The 13,367-nt window shown below is 39.8% G+C and overlaps 1 protein-coding gene and 1 long non-coding RNA gene across 2 annotated transcripts; one reads left to right on the top strand and one right to left on the bottom strand.

The window, feature by feature from the left end:
* Positions 1–4,818: 4,818 nt before the first annotated feature.
* Positions 4,819–6,220, top strand: LOC140994388 (uncharacterized). The gene is made up of 3 exons (XR_012178734.1): positions 4,819–4,897; positions 4,977–5,044; positions 6,131–6,220. It is a non-coding gene; the product is annotated as an uncharacterized lncRNA (long non-coding RNA).
* A 1,368-nt stretch (positions 6,221–7,588) lies between these two features.
* LOC140994387 (uncharacterized) lies at positions 7,589–11,231 on the bottom strand. The gene is made up of 6 exons (XM_073463983.1): positions 10,996–11,231; positions 10,058–10,203; positions 8,734–8,798; positions 8,038–8,205; positions 7,834–7,938; positions 7,589–7,740 (listed from the first exon to the last, which is right to left on the bottom strand). The coding sequence occupies exons 1-6, from the start codon at positions 11,113–11,115 to the stop codon at positions 7,694–7,696; spliced, it is 651 nt and encodes a 216-aa protein (XP_073320084.1). The 5' UTR covers positions 11,116–11,231; the 3' UTR covers positions 7,589–7,693.
* Between the last annotated feature and the right edge of the window lie 2,136 nt (positions 11,232–13,367).

Raw genomic sequence — 13,367 nt, forward strand, 5'->3', positions numbered from 1 at the left:
GGATAGAAGAGGCTTTGTAAACTGTTTGTGGGTCTTGGGTGATTTTTCACTCAGTTCTAGAAACATTGGAAGAAATAAACAATGGAAAATAATCCAGGAAAGAGCTGCAGTGTAAGTCACTAACTTGGCTGAGATGCAGGAGGGACAACCACACATATGTATAAAAATATACTTTCGGGCGTATGAGGCAACCCTGTGAAAGTAGGGGAAAATGACTAACTCAAGTCTAGATATTCCAGTAATTAAGCCCAGTGAGAAACATTTGTGTATTCATGGCTACAATTACGATAAGTTTAATTATTGAATAATCTGCAGATTTTTTAAATTGTTTAGCCCAAAGACTCTTCATTTACAATCATAAATGACAAAGAAAAACAGCAAATCCTTAAATTCAAGAAGCTGGAACCAGCAACTGCTTGATATTTATGGTCGAAAAATGACTGAAACAACTAAACAATTATAAAAATAGTGCGCAATAATTTTTTAATGACCAAATAATTGACTTATCATTGCAGCTCTCTACTCCAGTCAAGGTTTATTTTGTTTTTATGGCACACATGGCCTACAAACATTTAAAATACTTACAACACTATCATAATAAAATTCATTTGTAATACAGCCTCGATAATCTATTCGAGCATGTTAGCTCCTATGAGATGATTGTTCATGTTTAATGTAAAATTGTCGAAGTTCAATATGCAGAGGATATCTGCACATCGGAAACTGTTTAACCTGAGAAATCTTGGTGTGGACACATATGCTGTTTTGCTGTACATTAGAGTAACGCCATAATGTCACAGGAAACTGTATCTAAATACCCTTTTGAAAGTCTGAAAGATAAAAACATGAGGAAACCTTGAAACTTAAAAGATGATTCATTCCTATCAATGTTTTAAAATGGCCTCTGGAGCATCTCGTAAATTTGTAAAAATCAAGATTCTTCACTAATCAGTACCTTTACACTTTTACAGCCCCGCAATAAACAACACATTGTCTTCTCTCTCCAAACAGTCCAAGTCTTTGATGTAGTAGAAGTAGGCCCTAATGTCTTTTCCTGACTGACTTGCTGGCCTGGCAAAGTATTACACATGGGATGCCATCAACCATATAAGGTCATTTCCTAGACTGACTAACCCATGCAGTGCTGTGTACAAGCGAGGGTCAGTGAGCAGCAGGCAGGGGAGGCAGGGGAGGCAGGTCCTGACGCACTCTTTCTTTTCTTCCACCACAATTACTCAGTCTTGTGGAAAGACATGTAAGCAGGAGAGGGGGCAGGTACCAGGAAACATGAGGCCAGAGAGGATCAGCATGTTTATAAAGGGGAAAGGCATTTGAGGATCTGGTGGTGAAGGCACTGAGGTGAGAGACTGCTATGTTGCGAGCTTCTCACATTTGTCCTCAACTGTCCCTAGGGCACTTCTGAACCTAACAGGTGTGGTCAGAGGTTCAAATTGAGGTCAGGTCACAAAAAAACCAATGGGGTGTACTGGCTGCAGAAATTACCCTGTATGTTTCAGTCAGTAACTGAGTAAAGCGTAACAACAAATGAGGTAAAGATGACATTAAGATGACCAAATGTTGTTTTCACTGGGTTCCAACAGGTTCCACCTTGTCTGACTTGTGATTATGCCTAACCCCCACTAGATGGCAGCCTTACACCTCAGGCATTCTGCAAATGCATTTGGTCTTTTCAGCCTCTAGATATTTTTTAAGTGACCTCCTCTAGGTGTCAGACTATTAATACCTAATAAATAAAGTACCACTGTGTATGGCCTGATATAAAATGCCAAAATTTAATTTGGCAAATCTCAGAGCAGATGACCAAAATAATCCTAAAACACATTTTCTCTTAAAGGCACTTTATGAATTACAGAATCTGAAGAGTCAGACTACAAAAACATACATTTTGTGTTTCTTAACTGGTTTGAATACAAGGCTGCTCTACCCCACCAATCTGTGATGTTAAATAATGACCTTATAATGTATTTCTCTGTATTAAAACTTTTCCCACACACATCCTGTCCACCATCTAAGAATTTCATGAGATAAAGAACAACTTTGAAGACCATTGTCTAAAAGAGGGTGTTTCTTTGCATTTTGAATGAATGCTTCTTAGCTGCATGGCTAAATCTAATTGGCTGTGAAAGCTAAGCACCCCTTGTCTTTCTACTAGTGACATTGATTAGGATTTTCTAATGCAGTGCCCGAAGGGACTTAAGTCGATCCAATTACCTTTGGCTGCAATTGTTAGCTTGACGTGGCCCCGGGTCCCTTTCACTTTGTCTCTAGCACTGAATATCTGCCTCTGTGGACAATGAATGCCACGCAGCCTGACTTCTGTGGTGACTGAAAGGTTGCCCATGGTATATATTGTCTCCGTAGCTGCTTTCCCCGTTCAATGCAGCTAGACTGAGAGCAACCTTTGGTGGCTTCAGTCTGTGTCACTCTATGGGTCTTATTCCTGTTACTACAGGTGGTAACTTTCACATCAGTCTTGTTATTACAAGAGATATTTAGTTTGCCAGGGCCTCTCAAATTATATTTTAACCAACTGCCTTTGTAACTTAATAAAGCATCATACAACCCAGTTTGTTTTGTTCAACACTGTAGTGCTTCTCTTCCAGGCATAATCACTTAACCTGTTCTTCACCTGCACAATGATGATTTTAATACAGTATTAGTGTACTCAGGAATGGCTACATTTCATTTAGCTCCTTTGGTTTCAAGGTCACCTTATGTGACTGTCACACTGTTGTTGCCTTTAAGGACACTTGAGTAAAAGGGAGCCATAGTTAATATAATCAGTCTCAACTGTGATTTACCTACCATTGCAACTCAAAAATGTTTACTGTGAAAAAGACCCACTGTTGACAAAATGTTTTCATGTTTGCGCAGAGCCCACCAGTGCCAGGCTTTGAGGCCAACTTTCGTAGTGGCCAATCTGTATTATTACATCGTCACATGATGCAATGTGGCACAAAAAGACTTTTACCGATAAGCTTACATTGTGAAAGAAGCAGCTTTAAAACGGTGGATACATTATTTTGAGCGTCGCAACCCCTGCAGAATGACTCATTTGACTATCATAATTTGAGGCATTCGGTCCAATAACATTTGGAAAGTCTAGAAGAGCTGGAAGATGAAATCATTTTTATTTCTATTCAAGTTAGCTGGGCACTAAACTGGAAGTTAGCCGGCTTGGTCGGCTGAAGTCTGTTGTAGGCAGTGATGCCGACAGGTAAGCATCCTGCGTCTCTGACACATTAAAATCCGAACCCTAGATGTGCCAGTGTTTTGTTTACAGAATTGGGATCTGTTTTTTTATTATTTAATTTTCAGATACATTTTCAACGTACATGAATATAACCATGAATATAACCATAAAACATCAAAGGCGAGCTCTATAAATTGTCATAAATCACAAATTTTATTGGGGAACCACTAACGTTCCCTCGGACCCAATCAAAAGAACATCTTGTTTTTAATGTGTAAGTTGGCTCAGAGTTGTTGCCGTTTCCCAGACGGGGATTGTGGGATGGCTACAGATACAGAATATGTAGTTAGATGAACAGTAGAGTTGAGACTGATTCAATATCGGTATCGGTCCCCTGATCCTGACTTAATCCACTCACAGAATATTGGACTGATGTCACCAATCCATGTACCGATCCAGATTCCATGGTCTGGTATTTTTATATCCCTCTGGTGCAAACAGCAGTTGTGCTGGTACCCGAGGATGTTAACACTACGCAGGGCTCAACATCAAGCAAGTCAACTCTATGTTCTGGCAATTGAAATGCCTCATGCGGTTGACAGATATCAGATATATCCACGTGGGTCAAATTTACACAACTACAGTCAACTGTGTTTCACGGTCATTCACAGTTTCTTTCTGAGAACCGTCTCTGCTCTCCTCTGCTGCCTGTCTGTGTGTTTCATGGCAGGAGTCCAGACAGACATGGAGCGGGGGAGGGACACAGACGTTACTCGAGTTGGTGACAAGGTGGGCTGTTACGTAGCTCTGTTGCACTTGTTTGCTTTTGAGAAAGTTAAACATGTTAGATAAAGCGGGACATACTCCCATTTCATTTTCAGCTGGCAGTTTGTTTTTACAAAAGCCTCTGCCCAGTTATCTGCAACACTTTATTTTGAGGATTTGTTTGAGTAAGAGAGATGATGTGCTCTAATCAGGTGCATTTTGGGAGAAAAGGAAAGAGTTATTTTATGTTCAGTTATAGTACTTAGAAAAAAAGAAAATCTTACATAGCCCATCCTTGCACATACTGTAGTCCTACAATTACATGTTAGGCATCTGACATTCAAAACTGTTTCATGCCACATGTTCTCTGGTTGTAGCAAAAGATTTGTCAGCTTGCAGATTTTGACCGACAGCCACTAGAAAAAAATCACGTTTCCTTAAGAAAATAAATTTAAATGAGTTACATGTGTCTTCAAAATCTGCAAGGACTTCCTTTTTTCTTTTGTGTATTGCAGAAAAAACTATAAACTGCTTTATGCCACAAACACACACACACCCACCCACCCACACACACACACACACACACACACACACACACACACACACACACACACACACACACACACACACACACACACACACACACACACACACACACACACACACACACACACACACACACCATCCTCTCAGGAAATCTACTGCTGATGGACATGATAACATTAGGACCATACTCCTTCTGTGACAGATTGCAGACTAGGAACCAGCTCAAACTGGATTACAAATAAGAGAGTCAAAGAGAAGGTAAAAACAGAGAAAATGAGAATGCAGACGAGAGGAAGAAAACTGAACCATTACCAGACATCTGAAGAGGTAGAGACATTAACCAGGGTTCTCCCCTCACTCACCACAGGACGGGTTTGTGTTTTCCCTATCTGCTCTGCTTTGTCTTTGTAGATAGCCGGTGCACTTCATCTAATCTCTGTACTTTTTTCAGCATTGCGTAATGCGTACAACAACAACACTGGCCAGCAATCTGTAAACATGAAGCTTCTCCGTTTGAGGGTAGGTTCCACATTTTTCCTAGAAATTATAGCAACTAATTGGCCTTGATCTCTGTCTTGGTTTGCCTGCAAAGTGAATTAAGATGTTGATCAGCTGTCTGAATTCAATCAAAATGTTGGAGCCCACTGTTTTCCATAAAATGTGAAGGGAATCGTAAACGTTTGAAAGTTTGCAAAAATCGAAGAGATCTAAATGTGAATCTGGTGCGATTCCATCAACTTTTTTTGAGCGATGGAACTGGGCTACATAAAGCGTAATTTCGTCTGAGGATGACGCGGTGTAGGCCACGTGGCTACGTCACGCGTGGAAATGCAATGATGATAATGCAGGCAGCAGACAGTGGAAACAGCTGATCAGTCATGTGAGTTGAATGTTCGCTACAAGTTTCCAGACAATCTCTCTCTTATAAGACAATCAGATATGCATGTGGACAAATTGGCTACAGTAGGATTTAGACAATATTTTTTTTAATATGGGATGATTCGGTGCGATTTAATGTGATGCGATTTAATGCAATTCAGTGTGATAGGATGCTATCTGATACAGTTAACGTTAATGTAGTCAATCATTTACCATCTTGGATTAAAGTAAGAAAAATCTGTAAAAGTGGAAATACTTGGGAGTCCCTGGTCTTTAATGAAGTATATCTTTTATTAAGTAGCGCGGTGGCACACTGGTTAGCAAGAAGGTCCTGGGTTTGATTCCTGGTTGGGGCATGGGTTTCCTCCAGGTGCTCCGGCTTCATCTTAAGGCCCCTACACGCAAAACTGACAATAAGAGAATTAGCTGCGACAAAGGCACACTGTTTAGCATCGCCTCATGTCTCCCTTATCTGCAATCTGCATTGTGAACACACTGCAAAGACTACAGCTGGCGGCCTGAAAGGAAATACCTCTCCATGGATATACAAACCACATCAATTTTTTGACATCACTCTTGCTAATGTAGCCGCTCCTTAAGGATAATATGTATAGAAAAATGCTGCAAATTAAAGGCAGAGGAGAAAAATAAGTACAAATTGCACTGAATGGGTTCCATGTTTTTTTTCTGCGTCTCTTTTCTGCACATATCGACTTACCTGAACAGCCAATGAGAGTCATTTCTCTCACCGACAAGCGGCCACTGACTCCACATGCTGAATCGTCCAAAAAGCCTCCGACAGGGGCCGTCCAGTGCCAATGGTGAGGGACACACTAGTGTGTGAGGTCCTATAGATCTGGAGTTGGTCCCCGGGCCCTGTACATTGGTTGCCCACTACTTCCCAGAAATGGATTAAACGCCAAGAATAAGTTTAACTACATTGTACATTTTTATAACTGTATAAATGTGATAAATAAAGATTATTCTTCTCATATAAAGACAAAGTCAAATGTATAATTTCAGAGTAACATCATTGTGCTTATTGCTTTTGCAATAGACACAAACAAAAAAATAATTTTTTGGGTTAAAATGTTTCATTTTAGTTTAGTTTCATCTCAGTACCTGCTTGTATCTGCACTCTCTGTCCTCCTGCCTCAAGTGTCTCTCGGCAAGCTGTGGGATGCGAATGCCAGCTGTGGCGAATTGGGATAATTAGCGGGCCAGTCTGCATAGTAGGGAGTACTATGAGTTACCCTGTGTGGTATTATAATCCTGGGCAACATTAAGATCCAATCATGGGTCACTATTGTACTTGTGAGTCTGTGAATTTGGAGGGTATTACAGTGCGTTACAGTGTTTCTGCCCTGTAGAGTCTCTTAAACCTAGCTGCTCTAGAATGCAAGTTTTGCAAATGTTAATTGGTTGGCTCTCCCATTTTTTTGGGTTGAAAGCTAAGATGTTACCAAACTGGAAGAAAAGTTACATTTGGTTTTGCAACCAGAGCAGCTTCCATTGTTGATGTCTTAAAAAAAACAGACAGAACATTCCGTGTGTGCATGCAGAATCACCTTGTTTTGGTCCTTTGTTGGCAGTATTATGTTCAGACCCTCACAGTCTTCACTGCCGATAGCCGCCAGCAGCAGCAGCAGTGATTGCTTCACAACACTTATCATGCTCTGAGACAAAAACACACCCAGCTCTGTGCTCTTTAAGGTCAGCCAAGTGAGAGGAGACGTCAAGCCCCCGCTGGTCCCGAATCAGTCCAAAGTGTGTGTGTTTAGTGGGTTATTGAACCAATTCATTTGTCAACCATTCTGTTTATGACCTGTTTTTATGTGTAAAAAGGTCAATAAGACAAGGTCAAGGACATGTGGAAAGTTCATTAGCTACAAGTCAGGTTGCACGTCAAATCTCACGAATCATTTAAAGCAGCATTGCATCGATGTGAGTCTACCGTGTTTGATGTCTTGCTCCTCCTCCATAATTACATCCGCTGAAAATGCGTGCAGTACTGGTGCACAACTGCAGGAATATATCAGCAATCGCCGATTGATGGGCTGAGGGTGGCTGGTTGGAACATTTTAACATATCGCCCAACCCTAATTTATAGGCTTACGTCATATTTTCATGTCCTGTATCAACAGTAAAACCCTTTGTAGCTGAATGGACGACAGACAGACATCATTTTTCAGTCAATCAATATTCCAATTTAATACATGACAAAAGATCAAAGATACAGATACAAATCCACATGTTTGATGTTTTGAGCCACTTTTCTTTTCCTTACTTTCAGTTTGGAAAATTTAGGTTGACGCCTTCGCCTTCCTTACAGGAATCTGCAGGGACAAAGACAGAGAAAGAAATCAGTTATGTCTGATATCACACATCTTGTTTTTATTCTTTAATCAGACAGGTTTTAACTGAAGCACCTTTCTTGGAGTCAAATTCGAAGTCAGGTTCTCCTGAGAAGCCAAGGCAGCCTGCCTGCTGCTTAAACTGTTCCAGGTCGGAGTCCTTCAGGGTCCGCTCTTTGGCTGGAAACCAAAAAAAACCAAAAACAAATGATGCGTCTTGCATTGCATGTACTGTGATGAATATAAAATGTTTTCTCTCTGTGACTTGTTCGTTCCTACCCATCAAATAAAGGACACGACTGTTGATCACATCGTCCGCCTTAATAGTGGTTTCATAGTTCATAGCGCGAAAGAACTGGTCGAGGCCTCTGGCGGTGCCGTTGCCGCTGAGGACCAGACAGCCGTCACAGCTTGGCAGCACATGGTACATCGCGGTGATGTTGCCGACTGAGGACAGAATAAAGTCAGAAAATTCTATTAAAACAACTACTCTATTCACATTCAAACAGATACCGTGTATCTAGGCCTTAGATTGAAAACCTAAGAAGATATGCGATAAATGTTCTGACTGTGTTACTGTCTGTTTGAGTCATGACTGTAAAAGGTGAAAAATAGTCTTCATACTGTACACATGTAGCTGGGTCTGTGGCTTTAAATTTTAACATTGAAAATATAGATATGGAATTAGGAAAAAAAGATTTACAGTCAGTCTTTTTCTTCCAAGTGTATAGTCACTGAGCTCCTTTGAGCTAAATGAGCTAAATCATCAGCATGCTAACGTGTTGATGTTTACCATGTTCAACAGCTTAGTTTAACATTGTGCAACACAAATTTACAATATATAAACAGCAATCATTGGTTCATTTGTCAATACATTTACATTCATTTACTTTAAAATATGTATGTTTTTAAATGTTTTATCAACTGTGTCTACTCTTCATATCTTCCAGTATCATGTCAGATCAGGTAACTTACGTGCCATTCTAGCAACGTTGCCATCAATAGTGAAATTGACTGTCATGCCATAGCAGCTTCCATTTCTGAGAAAAGACAGAGCAGGAGGTGAGTTCATCTTCTTATGAAGGACTTTTTGTCCATGTTGGCTTAAAAAGTGAGGACTCCTTCTACTGATGAAGACTACTACACTACTAAGAATACTGTTTATGTTTGAAAGTTCTGAAAAAAGTGGAACCAGAGTTTTGGATCGTTTTGTTAAACTACTATTTCAAAGTGAAGATGCTCTACCTTTAAGCCAACAGAGACAATAGTTTCAGCAGCTGAGGCATGCCACTGCTAAGTCCATGTAGGGAAAACACTGTATTGTTAAATAGTTACACAACTTGACCGTGGACATGATCTAAAATGGTTACCACCTTTTATTGCTGTTACAGTTTTGGTGATCTTAAATTAAGGTTAAGCAGTTATTGGTGGTTTAAAACTTAGCGTGATACAGGGGTACTGAGATTGATATTAGATTAGGCTTGATTAAATTAATGGGGACTGGCAGAGGTATACACTCTACTGACCAAATTCTAGTTATTTTAGCGTCCGTCAAATAGCAAAATGACGGTGTGCAAGTAATGTACCGGAAACACCGACTACCACGTCAAGCCTACTGTGCTGCTTTGCTAGTGCCTTTGATGTCTCACCACTGGTCGGACTAACTGCTAATTTTGGGTAAACTCAAGCTTTCATTTTCTTTAGTCTATGTAATTAGGTCTTCACCTTAATCAATACACTTTCAAATGACATCATGGAAAAGAAATTAAATTACATGTTAGCTGAGTGGTGCAGATGTTTTCCACTAGCAAGTTATTGTAAGCAAACTTTGTGATCGATCGTGATTGATTGTGATATTAATCAAAACTCCTGGGCTTTTTTTACTTTCATGTCAACAGGTACATCTCCATGAAAACTGAGTATCCACATGAATACCAAGGCCAACATTAAAGGTCCAATTTGAAAGAAAGTTGATTTTTGAGTCTCATTCCCAACTCCGACCGACCCAACCTACAATCCCAAAGTGTCAAATACACTTTGGGATTGTAGGTCGAGTTGGGGATGAGACAACTTTCTTACAGACTGGACCTTGCACTAACCACATTATTTTGTTGGACCACAGGTTACGATGTAAAACAGAACCTATTTAGGACTGGAACATCCGCTGTGTGGGAAGTCTGACTCATACTTCATCCACAGAAGTATAAGTCCAACCTCTGATTTATTTTTTTCTAACCATATGATTACAGAAGCTATCATGTTGTGTATTTGTACAGTTGATGTTGCACTGTTATCTCACAGCTTATGCTCCTGATGTACGATGACTTCTTTGTCACTGGACGGTGATGCGATGGTGTTCATCCAGTAGCCATCGCTTGCATTCAGGATGTTGTTATATATGGCGGTATCTGTGTAACCCATGATGAGGTGTACCATGCCGTGGAGCTGCAAATAGACATGAAATCAGTTAGTGACAAACATTAATAGAAGAAAGGCTAAGTAATTCTGAAAAAAAGAGTCTTTAATTAGATGGTTAATCTTTTATGTCATATCTTTGCTAATTTTTTAACCATTTTAATAAAGGATGAGCGACACTGAAGAAAATGTAGTGACCATCTTGAGGCAGAAAGAGGCCATCGCTGATTTTAAAAAGGACCCATCTTTAGCAGCATGGAGATGCTTTTTACAATCTGACCAAGAACCATAGCAGCTGACATCACAATTCTAGTTGCATATTTCATTGTGTGTATCCTATTAGCAATCTGAAGCAAAAGTCAAGTTTTTAAGTTCGAAAGATTCGGATTACACATTTATTGTGGTAATTTGTGATGTGAAAACTTTTATGGCAATGCCATTTTTGGCCAAATTGCCCAAACTAAACACCTGGAAAACAATGAAAAATAATCAAGTCCACATCATGATGAAAAAGTTTTTTTAAAACTGTTTCCCAAATTTCAGCACTTCCTAATCAAAACAGAGATCATTGCAAGTGGTTGCCTTGATAGGAAACAAATCACAACTTGGAAAATGGGTTAAAAATATTTTTAGCATTGTGCAGTGTTGCACCCTCTGGGTTTGTCACGAATTGTAGCTTATTTATCTTTAAGAGAAATGTACGATTCAAGCTTACTTAAATGCAATGCTAATGCTATCACATGAGACACAGAAAAATGAGGTTGAATGCCTCAGTGCTAATGCTAACCTGAAGGTGCAGGCAGGAATCAGAGAAGGACTTACCACAGAGGGGTCTTCCAGAGACAAAGGTGTGACTAAGGGTTTGCATTCTTCAGGTGTCAGAGCCGAGACACTCAGAAACAGCCCCGCAAACAAGAAGATACTGCTGAACTGAAGATTCATGATGCTGCGGTTGGTCAGAATATAGCTGAACACAAACACCAAGTGGGAAGTTTGACTGGACAGACCTCAGATGAAAGCTGCTCAACTGAGATCACTGAGCCGGTCAGCCTTTATAGAAGCTGCTGTTACAGTTACAACCCTCTAGATTTTGACAATATTTACATTTTTGGTCCAGAGTTGTGAAAGCAATATTTCACCGTCAGCTTATCTCTGTTTGGTCAAAAGGGATTTTAAGGTTTTCTGTGTAGGAGTTGCAGGAGTTCATAAGATAAGATAAACCTTTATTGATCCCCAGTGGGAAAATAATGTTGTTATAGCCCAATGACACAAGTAAGGACAGACGAGCATAGAGAGTAAAGAACAAGATAATAAAGTTATATACAACTTAAATAAGAACAAAATAGAAACTTTATATTTTGGGACAAAATTTGTCAAAAATTTGACAAAAAATTTGTTTTATGAGTCTGTGGTGGCCAGTGCTATTCTGTTTGCTGTTGTGTGCTGGCGCAGCAGACTGAGAGTAGCAGATGCCAACAGACTCAACAAGCTGATCAGGAAGGCCAGTGACGTTGTGGGGGTGGAGCTGGACGATGATTGTAATTTGCAAATCATGATCCACAAGAGAGGTTGGAAAAAGTTTAAATGTTTTAACACAAGAAAGCTGGACACATCCTTCTGTCTGACACTGCTGTCGAAGTTGCGGGTGATACTGCAGTATGGCTCTCACCCTCTCCACAAGGCTCTGGTCAAACAGAGGAGCACCTTCAGCGAGAGACTAATTTCTCCCAAATGCATCACTGAGTGCCACAGGAAGTCATTCCTACCTGTGGCCATAAACTTTACAACTCCTCCCTCTGATGATCACACTCAAATGGCTATATATATATTTATATATGTATGTAAATTTGTATCTATGTATATTTCCCACACCATATATATATTGCACTGTATATCTGTAAATACTTGGAGTGGTCATTGAACACTTGAGATTGTCTACTTTATTACTTTATTTTATTGTCTACTTTACTATTTTATTTATATCTTTATCTCTAGTTTCCATTCATGCTATATTTCTATTTCTACTTGGCACAGAGCATCTGGAACAAAAACAATTTCCCCCCGGGGATTAATAAAGTATTCTGATTCTGATTCTGATTCTGATTCTGAAAATAAAACCAAAGTGAAAGGATGCACCATATGGATTTCTTTTAACAGATAACCGATAATTACCTGCTTCTCAATGCTGATACCGGTAAGTTAACTGGTAATGTCACATTTTTGCATTTTAAATAGAAGTTCATAGCCTGCAGTTTTTGCACACCTGATGTTTCCAGCCTCTCTTGTGGATCATGTTTTGCAAATTACAATCATCGTTTCTGAAACTGTAAAAAAACATCCAAACCAATGACACCATGTTTGGCTACAATTTACTCAATTTTGAGGTACTAGTATTTCCATTTTCTACTACTTTATACTTCCACCCAGCGCCAAAGTATTGCATTTTTTTTACACAAAAAAACCCACTGATACTGTTAATCGGTGAATGCTGAATAACGGGCCCTAATAATCGGTCTACACCTGTTGGAAACTAACTTTTAAGGAGCATACTACCACCTGCTGTTCCTGTGTGTGAAGATGCTGCACTTGTTAAGTCAATGAGAGAAATTTGGCTTTGTTTTATCCATTCATCAGCTATAATTTACGATAAATAGCCAATAATACATATATATGCCCAATATTAGGTGTGCTAGTATGATTAATAGCAGCAGAAGCAACTTGTCTGGTGGTCTAATTAATAGAGATGCAGGGATGAAGTGGAAGCGCTTGTCTGGTGAGAGCCGAGCGTTTGTCGGTGTGAGCGTAGCATAGTCAGGATGGTGTATTCACAAATGCTCGTGCAAATTGGTAGTGTTAGTGTCCTTTGCCGGTACCATACATTTGCAGAGACGTTTAATTGCTACAGTTAGGTCCTTTGGCTTGCCGGTTACATCCGGTTTAAAACCAAAAGAACTGGTGATTTTGTCTTCTTATTTGCAACTAGCTCCTCCATAATTACATCCGCTGAAAATGCGTGCAGTGCTGGTGCACAGCTGCAGGTATATATCAGCAATCGCCGATTGATGGGCTGAGGGTGGCTGGTTGGAACATTTTAACATATCGCCCAACCCTAATTTATAGGCTTACGTCATATTTTCATGTCCTGTATCAACAGTAAAACCCTTTGTAGCTGAGTGGATGACAGACAGACATCA

The sequence above is a fragment of the Pagrus major genome, chromosome 4, assembly GCF_040436345.1.
Source record: "Pagrus major chromosome 4, Pma_NU_1.0".
Classification (NCBI taxonomy): domain Eukaryota; kingdom Metazoa; phylum Chordata; class Actinopteri; order Spariformes; family Sparidae; genus Pagrus; species Pagrus major.

Bases quoted from the DNA above. Each gene is read 5' to 3' on its own strand.
- LOC140994387 (XM_073463983.1), bottom strand. From the start codon at position 11,115: ATGAATCTTCAGTTCAGCAGTATCTTCTTGTTTGCGGGGCTGTTTCTG. The intron at 10,204-10,995 runs GTAAGTCCTTCT...GTCTATTTGCAG, and splicing joins CTCTGGAAGACCCCTCTGTG to CTCCACGGCATGGTACACCT. The intron at 8,799-10,057 runs GTGAGATAACAG...GTCTTTTCTCAG, and splicing joins GTACATCAGGAGCATAAGCT to AAATGGAAGCTGCTATGGCA.